This window comes from Perca flavescens, chromosome 8 (genome assembly GCF_004354835.1).
Source record: "Perca flavescens isolate YP-PL-M2 chromosome 8, PFLA_1.0, whole genome shotgun sequence".
Lineage (NCBI taxonomy): Eukaryota > Metazoa > Chordata > Actinopteri > Perciformes > Percidae > Perca > Perca flavescens.
Window position 1 is genome coordinate 36,245,880 of NC_041338.1, and position 14,509 is coordinate 36,260,388.

Below are 14,509 nucleotides of genomic sequence, written 5' to 3' on the forward strand. Positions count from 1 at the left end.
GAGAAAACACAAGACTTTCACCCAGGAAACAGGTGTTTATGTCCTGAAGAAGTTAAGGAGAAAACACAAGACTTTCACCCAGGAAACAGGTGTTCATGTCCTGGAAGGCAAAAGGCAGTCACTTGTCTTTGGTTTGCATGTGCAAAATCAGCTTTTACTATTACTAAAATCAGCTTTTAATAAGACATTATTTAAAGTTTCCGTGTTTAGATCGATGGTTGTTCATCACGTTCTTCCAACAAACAGAAACACAAATGTAATTTTTCATTTTCAGCTTCATCATACATTCAAAGAACCAGAACAAAATACCTTCATTACCCAGCATGCACTCTCTATCTATCCTAACGTGTCAAAACACACAAACCCTGGCAGGGCTCATTACTTTTATATCCTTTGGCTTCCTCTCGCTCTCTTGTTAGTTCTCTCTTTGCATTGTTTTGTCTCTTCGCTCTTCTAATTTGCATCCCTGTGGGTTTTTTTCCTCGTCTCGTTCAGGTTGAGATGTTTTTAGAAACCCCGCGGGCTTCTAATGTTTCCTCACCTGAACCGTTTGTACTTCATTTCCTGTTTTTTTTGTGTGGCTGTTGTTAGTTTCCTCCCCAGTGTGTTTTAGCATTTGTGGGAAAAAAAAATCAACTCAAACTAGACTTGAGGTTTTCTACGTCTTGATCTCTGGAGACTTTTGGAGACGGAGCAGAAGAAACACAGTCGTTGCACGGATATGACACTACTTATTATAATTAAACTGTCGCAGTGGTGAACACATGCTCGCTGAACGTAGGGCATCTAATATGGACGATTTGTAGCTCCTGATTTAGTTCTGAAGCTTGCGGCTGACTGAGCTGTGGGTCTCAAAGATTACAGGGCTGAGAGTGAACCCTAAAGCAGTCTGTCGAGCCTTTACTTGGTCATGAACCTGCTCAAATTCAAGACAAAAGGGAGCCCTAACTGAATTAAGGATTACATTAAAGCCAGTGTTATGTAACCCACAATTAATTATACCTAAAAGTAGTATTATAATGTAGTATATCAGTATTATCAGTGGTGTAGTTAAGGTAAACTTCATGTGGTCACCATTACACCATTACACAGAAAATGCATTACAAAATTTCCTTTACTATTTCATTTTTGTATACTTTTTATTTTGTGAACCCAAGACTTTTGTAAGCTCATTTCTAACATGCGTAGGTATGTTTTTACAAGACATTTGACAACTATTTCTGCTTTATGGCCAAATTATCTCTTTACAAGTTGATCTGAAACTATTTTGGGCATCACTGTACAGAAAGCTGAGTTTGTTCTGAACATTTTGATATGAAACACATGGGGATCAGTTATATGTGAATAGAGAATTCAAGAGAATTCAAGAAGATGTATAGAAATGCTCTTAGACCTTTAGAGGGTTAATAATAGCCAGACAGTAGCCTGATCCTACCAGACTCTGGTCCATTAGCCTGGTCCTACCAGACTCTGGTCCATTAGCCTGGTCCTACCAGACTCTGGTACATTAGCCTGGTCCTACCAGACTCTGGTGCCTAACAGTGCCTGACTTTTTGCTAGAAGCTAACAGCAAAAACATTAGCTCACTAAGAACCTGGGAACCACAATCCCAAACTGGCTGTTTGATTTTCTGTGTACTGAATTGTTTACCTAAAGTAAACTTCTTTGACTTTCATGAACATCATGTCTTTTTTTAAATATTAGTTTTTCTAAAATTATGCTTAAAAAGAAATCCCAATATATCGCCTTACGCACAGTATCGCAATATATCGCAATATATTGACTCGTGATACGTAATCGTATGGCCAGATTATTGCCAATACGCAGCCTTAATTTGGTTTATTGTCTATTCTGCTGAACGGTCTGGAGTACTGTAGTCACGGTGTCATCTGTTCTTGATTTTTGTCTGGGTGGGTGGTGATAAAAACAGCCTCTCGGAGCTGCTAGACGCAGCTTAACAGCGGCAGGCTTTTGAAGGTTTTCCACGGCTCCACGAGTCTTTCGCTGAATATTCATATTCATAGACGGTGGAACTTCACCACAACTCCCTTGTCGATCCACGATTGGCTGCCGTCAAACCCTCAAAAAACCCTTTCATCTCTCCTGCTGCCGATTTACAACCGAAAGGACAAAAAAGCATTTCCTAACCCCCCCCACCCCCCCACATCTCCGAAAAGAAAATTATGTTTTGCGGAAATCAGCTCTGAGACAAATGGCCGTGTATTGTGTTCACAGGCGGACACTAAAAATCAATCAGGGTTCGTAATGGTCCGCCTTGAAAGCGTGACAAACGCTCGGCTCTCACACATACGGAGAGAGGACACAATCGTTTCCCTGAGCCAGCATGCTCTCTGAGAACGAGAGGCGCTCTGTAAATAAGATATTACTCTGCAGGCTGGCGCATTCCCCTTGAACAATTTTCCTTTAAAATGAAAGCCAATTATAGGCAGGAGCCTGTCTCTTCCTCCCAACCTCCCCCCCTGTCCCTGCAGTGTAGCCGTATCACATTTGAAATTTAAATCCAAGGCGATGTTCTTGGCAGACGATAGATGAGGGATTTTTTTTAACTCAATCCCCCCCCAGGCAAGGAGGCGAGTCAATACAGATCTGTTTCACGTGCGGAGATAAGATAACATATACGTTATTGTCCCCGAAGAAGAAAAATGTTTGGACTCTGTCCATTCTGCAGCGTTACAAAGACAACACACAATACAGAAAAAGACAACACCAAATACAAATCTCTCTCTACACATACTCTCATGCAACACAAACATGCTTCCATATACATATAATAAGCACATTAACTACTCCTTTCATTGGCACTTCCCATTAAACAACCCCGTTAGCTGTATTCTGCGCAATAAGTGTGGCACAGCCCTTGCACAGTGCGATATTGCACAGCTAACATATTGCCCAACCCCAATAGCTTATGTATTGGACGAATGACATAACGCACAACCGAATACCCTAGGTATTGCGCAACTAACCTATTGTACAATCTCCAATAGCCTAACATAATGCACAATAACATGATGCACAACCCCAAAGAGCCTACGTATTGCACAACTCACATACTGCACAACCCCAATAGCTTATGTATTGCACAAATGACATAAAGGACACCCCAATAGCCCACATATTGCACAAATGACAAAGGACACCCCAATAGCCCACATATTGCACAAATGACATAAAGGACACCCCAATAGCCCACATATTGCACAAATGACATAAAGGACACCCCAATAGCCCACATATTGCACAAATGACATAAAGGACACCCCAATAGCCCACATATTGCACAAATGACAAAGGACACCCCAATAGCCCACATATTGCACAAATGACATAAAGGACACCCCAATAGCCCACAAATTGCACAAATGACATAAAGGACAACCCAATAGCCCACATATTGCACAAATGACATAAAGGACACCCCAATAGCCCACATATTGCACAAATGACACATTTCCACGGACGCAGCTATCTGTTGCTTTGAGGGAAGAAAATCTCCCTTCACCTTCACAAAATAAAAAGGGGCTGCCAGGTAAACATGTGGCGTTAAGATTGGAAGACAAACAGACACAAAAAGGCTGGCGGCGGTAGGAATGGGGGGTGAGACGCACAGAGCCGATAACGCCACGAACACGCCACGGTTTCTGCACTCGGATTTAACTTTAGTCAAAGTCAAGTTTATTTCATCCATAAAAACGGAAATTACAGTGCTCATACCCGCCTAAAACAACACAATAAATACAATACAGTACAGGCCAAAAGTTTGGACACACCTTCTCATTCAATGTGTTTTTTTTATTTTCATGACTATTTACATCGTAGATTCTCACTGAAGGCATCAAAACTATGGATGAACACATATGGAATTATGTACTTAACAACATTTTTATATTTTAGATTCTTCAAAGTAGCCACACTTTGCTTTTTTGATAACTCTGCAAACCCTTGGTGTTCTCTCAATGAGCTTCATGAGGTAGTCACCTGAAATGGTTTTACCTTCACAGGTGTGCTTTGTCAGGGTTAATTAGTGGAATTATTTCCCTTATTAATAAAAAAGCAAAGGGTGGCTACTTTGAAGAATCTAAAATATAAGACATGTTTTCAGTTATTTCACACTTTTTTGTTAAGTACATAATTCCATATGTGTTCATTCATAGTTTTGATGCCTTCAGTGAGAATCTACAACGTAAATAGTCATGGAAATAAAAAGGAAACTCATTGAATGAGAAGGTGTGTCCAAACTTTTGGCTGTACATAAATACAATACAATATTTATAAAAATGTACGTTTAAAGTGTTCGTTGTGCTGTCTGATAGCCTGAGGTATAAAAGAGAGAGCATACCGCTTAGTTTGTGTCACGGGAGGCCTTAGCCTACCACTATGTTCCATAACCCTGCCAGTCAGATTACCATGAAGAGGGTTGACCCGGGTCCTTCGTTATTTTCTGTGTCGTTTTTGCCAGACGGTAGTTATATACTTGATCCACTTTATTTAACTCTCCCACCATTTTTCCAGCCCTTTTAGTCACTGTATCAATCCTGGCCTTCTCGGTTATCCCAGCATTTCCCCCCCTTAACCCACTACACTGTAACTCCAAACACTACATATCACGGACACAAAAAACATTCTCACCACATCTGTATTCACCTTAAAGGACTGCAACGTCCTCAAACAGTAAACACATGGACTTCATTTTTTCATCAGTAAGTCAACATGATCTGACCATGTTAGCCTATCGTTAAGAACAATGCCCAAATACTTGTATGTGTTCACTCTATTCTATTATTCTATTACTGAACCTTTAATTGCCACTGCCTCAGTTGTCGTCTTATTTCTCCTGTAATCAGTTACTAATTCTTTAGTTTTCTTAACGTTGAATTCTAGGAAATGAGTGTCAAAAAAAGAATACAAAAAAATCAACAAAAACCTTTTATCTCATTTTGATAGTGAATATAGTCATCATTTTCAATTAACCCAACGAGCACTGTGCCGTCGGCAAACAGAACCGGTGGTGTTTCCATTTCCCTTTCAGCTCTACACGTTGACTAAATCGGTTGTTTTGGTCCAATGGAGCACAAGACTAGACTTCATATTTTCACAATTTACAGCTCGTTCCAGTATTTTTGGGACAACGAAGAGCAGAGGTGAGCCATGGAATATGATCAGGAAGACATGAATGCTTTACCAATAAATGTACACAAATAGAGTTGCATAAAGCCACACACACACACAAACTCTCACACACACACACACACACACACACACACACACACACACACACACACACACACACGCGTGGCACTATCTTTGTGGGGACCCATCATTGACATAATGCATTCCCTAGCCCCTTACCCTTACATTAACCATCACAACTAAATGCCTAACCTTAACCCTTACCCTAACCATAACCTAATTCTATCCCTAATCCTAAAACCAAGTTTTAACCCTCAAACAGCCCTTTAACCATGGGGGTCTGAACTCCACAAGTATACTGTATTCCCGGTTTTTGGACCCCACGGATGTAGTTAAACAAGAACACACACACACACACACACACACACACTGTATCAGATTTATGTGGAGTTGAGAACGTACACAACAGTTACACTTGAGTGTATGAGGGTGGATTTTTAATTTCCTTTCTTTTTGAAAAAAGTATGAAAGAACTTGTGTGTTTTCATGCTGTGTTGTTGTTGTGCGCTTTTTTGTGTAGAGAAGCAGTTTTGTTAACAAGTCACTCACATGAGGGAGACGATGTCACCGCGCTGGACCTCGTAGTTCCTCACACTCCAGCGGTTCAGCAGGACAACATCGCAGTCCAACCGGCCCTCTGGGTTCAGAAAGGGCTGCTCACACACACACACACACACACACACACACACACACACACACACACACACACACACACACACACACACACACACACACACACACACACACACACACACACACACACCAGGTTATATAAAGCAATACACTACACACATGTCCCACTCCCACCCGTTATATATCTTCACATACAGTAGGAACAAAGACACAAAAGGTGAACAGCGTTGAGTCACTGTATAGAGCAGAACCAAACGGTCTAAATATAATGGGGTCACACACACACACACACGACACACACGACACAGACACACACAGACAAACAGACAAAAACACACACACACACACATATATATACACACACACACACAGATATATACACACACACACACAGACAGATATACACGCACAGACACACACACACACACACACACACAGACAGATATACACACACACACATACACAGATATATATACACACACACACACACACACACACACACACACAGATATACACACACACACACACACACACACACACACACACACACACACACACACACACAAATGATTACCAAATGTATCTCTCATATTGCTCATCATAACCACTGAAAACTGTCAAAAACTCTAACCCAAAGTCCTATATGGACGTTATCTGACATTAAGCGTTTCTGGGTTAGCGGCTGTGGGTTGACTCCCCAAGGTTCTCATATGTCCTATAAGGTCCGCAGCAGAGCGGCTGTGGGTTGACTCCCCAAGGTTCTCATAAGTCCTATAAGGTCCGGAGCAGAGCGGCTGTGGGTTGACTCCCCAAGGTTCTCATATGTCCTATAAGGTCCGCAGCAGAGCGGCAGTGGGTTGACTCCCCAAGGTTCTCATATGTCCTATAAGGTCCGCAGCAGAGCGGCTGTGGGTTGACTCCCCAAGGTTCTCATATGTCCTATAAGGTCCGCAGCAGAGCGGCTGTGGGTTGACTCCCCAAGGTTCTCATATGTCCTATAAGGTCCGCAGCAGAACGGCTGTGGGTTGACTCCCCAAGGTTCTCATATGTCCTATAAGGTCCGCAGCAGAGAGGCTGTGTCTGTGCCTGTCCTGTCCTGTGGGGATAGAGCTTTTTGTGGATTTGTTGGCATCTGTTGCTCAAGAATTATGTGTTATGAACTTTATTTTATGATTTTGATGTGTAATCATCAGTAATGTGGATATAATGACTAAGTGGGTAAAGGCAAATAGAACAGTTACAACAGTCTGGTAAGTTCAGAAAATGACATCACTTTCAGCGTTTCCTTTAAGATTGATGAAAACGGTCCTGACACTTTGCTGCAACACAAACTAATATATTTATTCACCTCTATTCACAAACACAATGAGGCATATTTTCAGTTGTGATTGAACTGTGTTTTTTGAGTTACTATATAGGCCAACTTTGATCTCAACATATAGGCTAAGCATTCTGTAGCAAATAACAATAAACCCACTATTAATGACATTATCTTAATAACAATACACCCACTATTAATGACATTATCTTAACAATACACACACTATTAATGACATTATCTTAACAATACACCCATTATTAATGACATCTTAATAACAAACCCACTATTAATGACATTATCTTAATAACAATACACCCACTATTAATGACATTATCTTAATAATACACCCACTATTAATGACATTATCTTAATAACAATAAACCCACTATTGCATTATCTTAATAACAATACGCCCACTATTAATGACTTTCTTAATAACAATACGCCCACTATTAATGACATTATCTTAATAACAATACACCCACTATTAATGAAATTATCTTAATAACAATACACCCACTATTAATGACATTATCTTAATAATATGCCCACTATTAATGACATTATCTTAATAACAATACACCCACTATTAATGACATTATCTTAAAAACAATACACCCACTATTAATGACATTATTTTAATAACAATACACCCACTATTAATGACATTATCTTAAAAACAATACACCCACTATTAATGACATTATTTTAATAACAATACACCCACTATTAATTACATTATCTTAATAACAATACACACACTATTAATGACATTATCTTAATGCAGTGTCACTACTTCAGCATGGAAATAATGCACCTCAAATACAAATGTTCTCCGACATGCACTCTAACAATGCAGCCCCTATTTCTGATACCGTGGGGGGGGCCGCCACGGTCAAATCAACATATAGGAAACACTGACTTTACTGTAATGCAGCCTTTAAATCCAGTTCTTATGTCATAATACGATATCCAAAATCTAAGACGATATCTAGTCTCATATTACGATATCGATATATCTCTTCTTCTCTTCTTCATCAGCGATTTTATGGAGGTTCTTCTTCTCCAACATCAGTGTTTTCTCTCCGTTTGTGGAAGACTCAGGCGTGTCAAGTCAAGTCATTTTATTTGTACAGCACATTTAAACGAACAACTGTTGACCCAAAGTGCTTTACAGGTAGAGCAGGGAAGGCAGAGACAATATGCCTTAAAAATACATAATCGTATGTGCAAGGTACCATGAATATACAGTAAATAGGCAAAGAAAGAATTAATAATGTAACATAGAATAAAACAACAAAGGAACAATGTGTGAGGCAACAAAAAAAAAAAAAAAAAAAAAAAAGATTTCAGGAATCAAGGAGAGTTAAAAGCAAGAGAATAAAAATGCGTCTTCAGATTTGATTTAAAACTAGCAATTGTATTACATGATTTGATATGGGGTGGGGAGGGAATTCCAGAGTTTGGCGGCTACTACAGAGAAGGCTCGGTCCCCTTTGGTTTTTAGGCGTGTCCGGGGGATGACGAGGAGTTGTTGGGTTGTGGACCTGAGTGCCCTGGTGGCAGAGTAAGTAGACAGGAGATCGGAAATATATGGAGGCGCTTGACCATGGAGTGCTTTAAAAACAAAAAGTAAAACTTTAAAATCAATTCTGAATTCCACTGGTAACCAATGAAGCTTTATGTGGTCATACTTTTTGGTGCCAGAGAGGAGTCTAGCAGCAGCATTCTGGACTAATTGTAGTCTGTTCAAATTATGTTGGGTTAGGCCTGTGAGTTACAGTAATCTAGGCGTGAAGTAATAAAGGCATGAGTGATTGTCTCGAGATCCTTCTTCGATAAAAAGTATTTCAGCTTTGCTACTGTTCTAAGCTGGTAAAAACTTCCTTTAACAACAGAGCTGACTTGTTTATCAAAATTAAGAGAGCTGTCAAAGAGAACACCTAAGTTTCTGACCTCGCACTGTAAATTTGATGGCCAAGGCCATTGCTCAGGTTTTTTGTAGAGCTGGGGGATCCAAATAAAATCATCTCAGTTTTCTTGTCATTTAACTGGAGAAAATTTGCTGCCATCCAGGATTTAATGTCCTCCAAACAGCTAAAAATGTTATTAATTGATGAAGTGCAACCAGGGGAAATGGGTAAATACAGTTGTGTATCGTCAGCGTAGCAATGATAATTTAGGTTGTGCTTTTCAATGATCGAACCAAGGGGCAGCATGTATAGGGAGAATAACATGGGGCCAAGAACCGATCCTTGGGGGACGCCAAATTTAATACCCACTGGAGAGGAGGATGTAGTACCCAGTTTTACAGAGAAAGTTCTATCTATCAAGTATGATTTTAACCAGCTTAAGACAGAGCCCTGTAATCCAACTACATTTTCCAGGCGGTCAATAAAAATGCCACGATCAATGGTGTCGAAAGCAGCGCTGAGGTCTAGGTGAATAAGCAAAGCACATGATCCAGAGTCAGTGGTAAGTAAGATGTCATTATACACTTTTAGTAGGGCAGATTCCATGCTGTGGAGGGCTCTGAAGCCAGATTGGAATTTATTTAATATATTAAAACTATTAAGGAAAGAGAAAATCTTCTGTGCAACTACTTTTTCCAAAATTTTAGAAATAAAAGATAATTTAGAGATGGGTCTATAATTGCTAAGGTCATTTGGGTCATAATTGGGTTTTTTCAGAAGTGGTTGCACCACTGCATGCTTGAAACCAGAGGGGACGACACCAGTGTACAGGGAGCAGTTTACTATAGCCAACACAATTGGACAAAGAACATCAAACACTTCTTTAAAGAGTCTTGTGGGGATTACATCAGAGGGGCAGCATGAAGGCTTTAGGTGAGAAACTATCTCAGACAACTCAGTGGAAGACAGAGGAGTAAAATGCTGGAGGATACTGATGGGACTATGAGTTTTAACAGAAATGCAACCTTGAGAAATGATATTGGATCTGATATGGTCAATTTTACAGATAAAATAAATCAGCAAACTCCTCACAGGTTAAGGAAGTGTCAACTGCATTGGCCGGATTTAAAAAGGAGTCAATAGTTTTAAAAAGAATTTTGGGTCTGTTAGCCTGAGAGTTGATAAGCTCACTAAAATAGTTAGATTTTTCCTTTTTGACCGCTGCTTGGTAGGCCTTCAGGTGTTGCAAAAACATATCGTATGAGACGTTAAGCTTGTCTTTTTTTAACTTTCGTTCTGCCTGTCTACAGGCTTGACAGAGATCTTGTGTGTAGCTATTCAACCAGGGGGTTGAGTTGTTTAACTTAAGACGTTTTAATTTTAAGGGGGCTATCTGATCCAAAGTGTCAGTACAGGATAGGTTAAAAATAGACTAGCTCATCAATATTAGTGAATAGAGACAAGTCAGCAGTGAGGGAAAGGGGAAGAGCAAGCCTAAAAGAGTCAGAAAAATGAGAGGCTGTAGTTGGGTTAATGGAGCGGGCTAAAACGTGAGAGGGGGAAGGGGCAGAGGGAGGGCAATGTCCGGAGGGTTCAAACTCAATCAGAAAGTGATAAGAGATGGCAGCATTAGTGATTTCAAATTTATCAATTGATATCCCTGATGACAGGACAAGGTCCAGTGTGTGGCCCTTGACATGAGTGGGACCACATACGGATTGAGTGAGGTTAAAAGAGTCAAGTATTGTTAAAAATTCATTCACCATCGGTTTAGTTGGGCAGCAGACATGAATGTTGAAGTCACCAAGAATTAGCATCTTATCAGAGTGAATGGCCATAGACGACAGGAGGTCAGAGAAATCATGTATGAAACAGCAGTGTCCTTAGCGGGGGATTTACAGGTCATTCTTTTAAGAAAATGTGGCGTTTTTTTAATTAAAGAAAAGCAATTTCCACGAACATTTTGTGTCTCTTTGCTAGGAATGCAATCCAAATCCTCCTCCCAGTTTTTAGATGTGACTGTCCTTCCTTTGCCGTACCTGAAGTTGCTGCATTCTGGCTGCTGTCTGGAGATTCCTTCGTGCACAACTCGTATTCTTCCAGATGTTTCATATCAAATGTTGTAACAGCGGCCATGTTGTGTATTGTAGGGCTGCTCCCTTAGTGGATTAGTCGACTAATCGGTTGTTTTGGTCTTAGTCAACTTAGATCTCTTTAGTCCATTAGTCATGTTTGATGCTTTTTTTCATGCTGAAAAGTGGATATGATTTCCTGTACTTGCTCTGCATCCAAACCCGGTGCATTACAACTTTCTTCCATCTGTTCACTTGGAGTCGTCTGTCCTCCAGATTCTGTATTTCTTCCAGTCCAGCATTGGAAAATAAATTATGAACCTCGTCTTTAGTGAAAAAGTATACGCATGTTCCATCTCCGCGGGTGTAGAAATTCTCCTATAAGCACCGTCCCTTCTTAAACCTTATTTCCAAGAAACGTATGAGCACATCTCTGGTAAACACAAGAATTAAAGTGGTGCTTTTAGCACGACTCTTTGCGGAGAAACTCAGATTTACAGATCTGTCGATTAAATCAACTAATCGATTAGTTGATACAGTTGAATGAGTGTTAGTCGACTAAGAATTTCTTCAAATCGAGTACAGTCCTAGCGTAAAGTTTAGGGTCCTCGCCACCACCAGACCAATCAGCATTGAACAGATTGAACATGTAGCTGGACTTGAATGGCCTTCTTTTGACTGAAAGTACTGCCAAACAACAACTTTTTCTGCTCATCAGATCCATGTCCACTTTCTCACAGCCTACTGCATTGAACGCTACACCTACGTAAACACCTTCCCGTAATCAACGGCGCTGTCATTGCGGCGACCAGCGTAGCGCGACTAGTGCAAATATAAAGTTCGGTTCGGTGGGAAAAAACCCAGTCAAAAAGCCCAATATTCGGCTGAACCCTAGATTCGGTGCATCCCTGCTCTTTGTGGGTGCTTGCGTCTCTTTGTAGTTGTGTTGTGTCTATTTTTGGTCATTTGTATCCTCTTTGGGGGCTGTTTCGAGTCTCTGTGGTCATTTGGGCGTCTCTTTGTAGTCGGTTTGTGTCCCTTTGTGGGAGTTTTGTGTCTCCTTTTCGCATCATTTTGGACCGTTGTTATCACCATATCTGTGTCTGAAACGTTGGAAAAGCTGGAGAAGATCACAAATAAATAACTCTCAAAAAGCTTAAAGACGAAACTTATAGCTAAAGAAGTCCGACCACAAACATTAGATCTGAGAGAATTCTTTCAGTTTTACATTCATTAGGCTCAGGGTGCTGTGCCTGAATATTTGATGGAAAAAAAGTGAAACTCGTGTGATGTCAGCTTGTTAAATGTGAATATGTTTCTAGGGTCTTCTCTCCTCTGTGATAGCAAACTGAGTATTTTGGAGTTGGGGAAAAAAACAAGACATGTGAGGACGTCATCTTGGGCTTTTTAGCTGCAGGCTCTGGAGCTCCGTCATTTGGTAGTCCAGAAACGGTGACTTTGCGCGGGTATGGAGCACTCAGGGCTCCAGACTAACTTTATCACTAGGAGCACAGTAGTGACCTGACTCCATCAGATGGATCGCTTCGCACATGCTCGGCATATCCATCTGGGAACTTTCCATTGGAGAACTTTTGGGAAGGGGCGAAAATACTGGTTAGCTGATTGGATAAACCATCTGTCTATCACCTATGTTGGTGATAGACGGGCCAAATCAACCAATCAGATCCACGAAGCGTATGAAAATACAACCACAAGCCAGGCTACCCCTGCTGCTGCAGGCAAAGCATAGCTCGTTAGCTTAGCAAGCAACATGTCGGTAAAGGATATTTGCCGTTTGTGTAACGAGAATTTAGGAATAAAAGGCCCCATTTCAGGTTCCTGGTCCATATTCCAAAAGAAGGATCCAAGAGGAAAAAGCATTAGTGAGCGGCTAACAGAATTAGGGCTAGCTACCGCTGTCTGAAAATCCTGGTTATCTGATTGGATAAACCATCTGTCTATCACCACCTAAACCCGCCTCAAAGCCAACGCTGATTGGTTGGTCGTTTGGCGAATGGCTCCAAATTTTCTCTATCTCAAGATGCCAGACTGATCTGCGAGTGGAAAACTGGAGCTCGCCAGATCAGGACGGCCTCACGAGGCTAGCACAGTGGCCCCCAACTGAAAATTTTAGGGGCACAACCATAAAATTTAGGGGCACACACCGTAAATCAACATGCTAACCAAATATTCACATTCATACTAATTTCCACTGTATTACTAATACATACTTTGATAATAGATGCAGAAATTACAATGTTCTTTTTCAAATTCAGTGTCACTTTTGAAGATGCAACATAGAAGGTAAACTGACAGACCCATCGTTGACATGACAGTATGTATACACATATACATATACACATATATATATATATATATATATATATATATATATATATATATATATATATATATATATATATATATATATATATATATATATATATATTGTGTGTGTGTAGTATCTCTACACACACACACACACACACAACACAAGCACAGATAGTATATAAACACAAGACTGACGGCCCAGATTACAAATGAAGGAAGACGAAAATAGCGAGGGTCTAAGAGGAGAGACAGGCGAGAGAATTGAACAACAAACATCCAGTGTACTCATCCATTCCACGGAGCCAACCCGACACAAGGTAGCTAACGTCTGCTGCTCTTGTCCACCGCGCTGTTTACACAACTAGCCTGCATCATGCTACTCAGCTAAAAACAATGTTTTACACAACTAGCCTACAGCATGCTACTCTGCTAATAGCGATGTTTTACACAACTAGCCTTCATCATGCTACTCAGCTAAAAACAATGTTTTACACAACTAGCCTACAGCATGCTACTCTGCTAATAGCGATGTTTTACACAACTAGCCTACAGCATGCTACTCTGCTAATAGCGATGTTTTACACAACTAGCCTACAGCATGCTACTCTGCTAATAGCGATGTTTTACACAACTAGCCTACAGCATGCTACTCTACTAATAGCGATGTTTTACACAACTAGCCTACAGCATGCTACTCTGCTAATAGCGATGTTTTACACAACTAGCCTACAGCATGCTACTCTACTAATAGCGATGTTTTACACAACTAGCCTACAGCATGCTACTCTGCTAATAGCGATGTTTTACACAACTAGCCTACAGCATGCTACTCTGTTAATAGCGATGTTTTACACAACTAGCCTACAGCATGCTACTCTGCTAATAGCGATGTTTTACACAACTAGCCTACAGCATGCTACTCTGCTAATAGCGATGTTTTACACAACTAGCCTACAGCATGCTACTCTGCTAATAGCGATGTTTTACACAACTAGCCTACAGCATGCTACTCTGCTACTAGCGATGTT

General features: G+C 40.5%; 1 protein-coding gene across 1 annotated transcript in view; it reads right to left on the reverse strand.

Annotated features, from left to right (window-relative positions):
* The window catches only part of immp2l (inner mitochondrial membrane peptidase subunit 2), a 178,973-nt gene that overhangs the window by 149,914 nt on the left and 14,550 nt on the right, over window positions 1-14,509 (reverse strand). Inside the window, exon 3 of the mRNA XM_028585500.1 lies at window positions 5,761-5,864. Coding sequence (XP_028441301.1) covers window positions 5,761-5,864 — 104 coding nt within the window. The remainder of the gene's footprint in view (window positions 1-5,760; window positions 5,865-14,509) is intronic.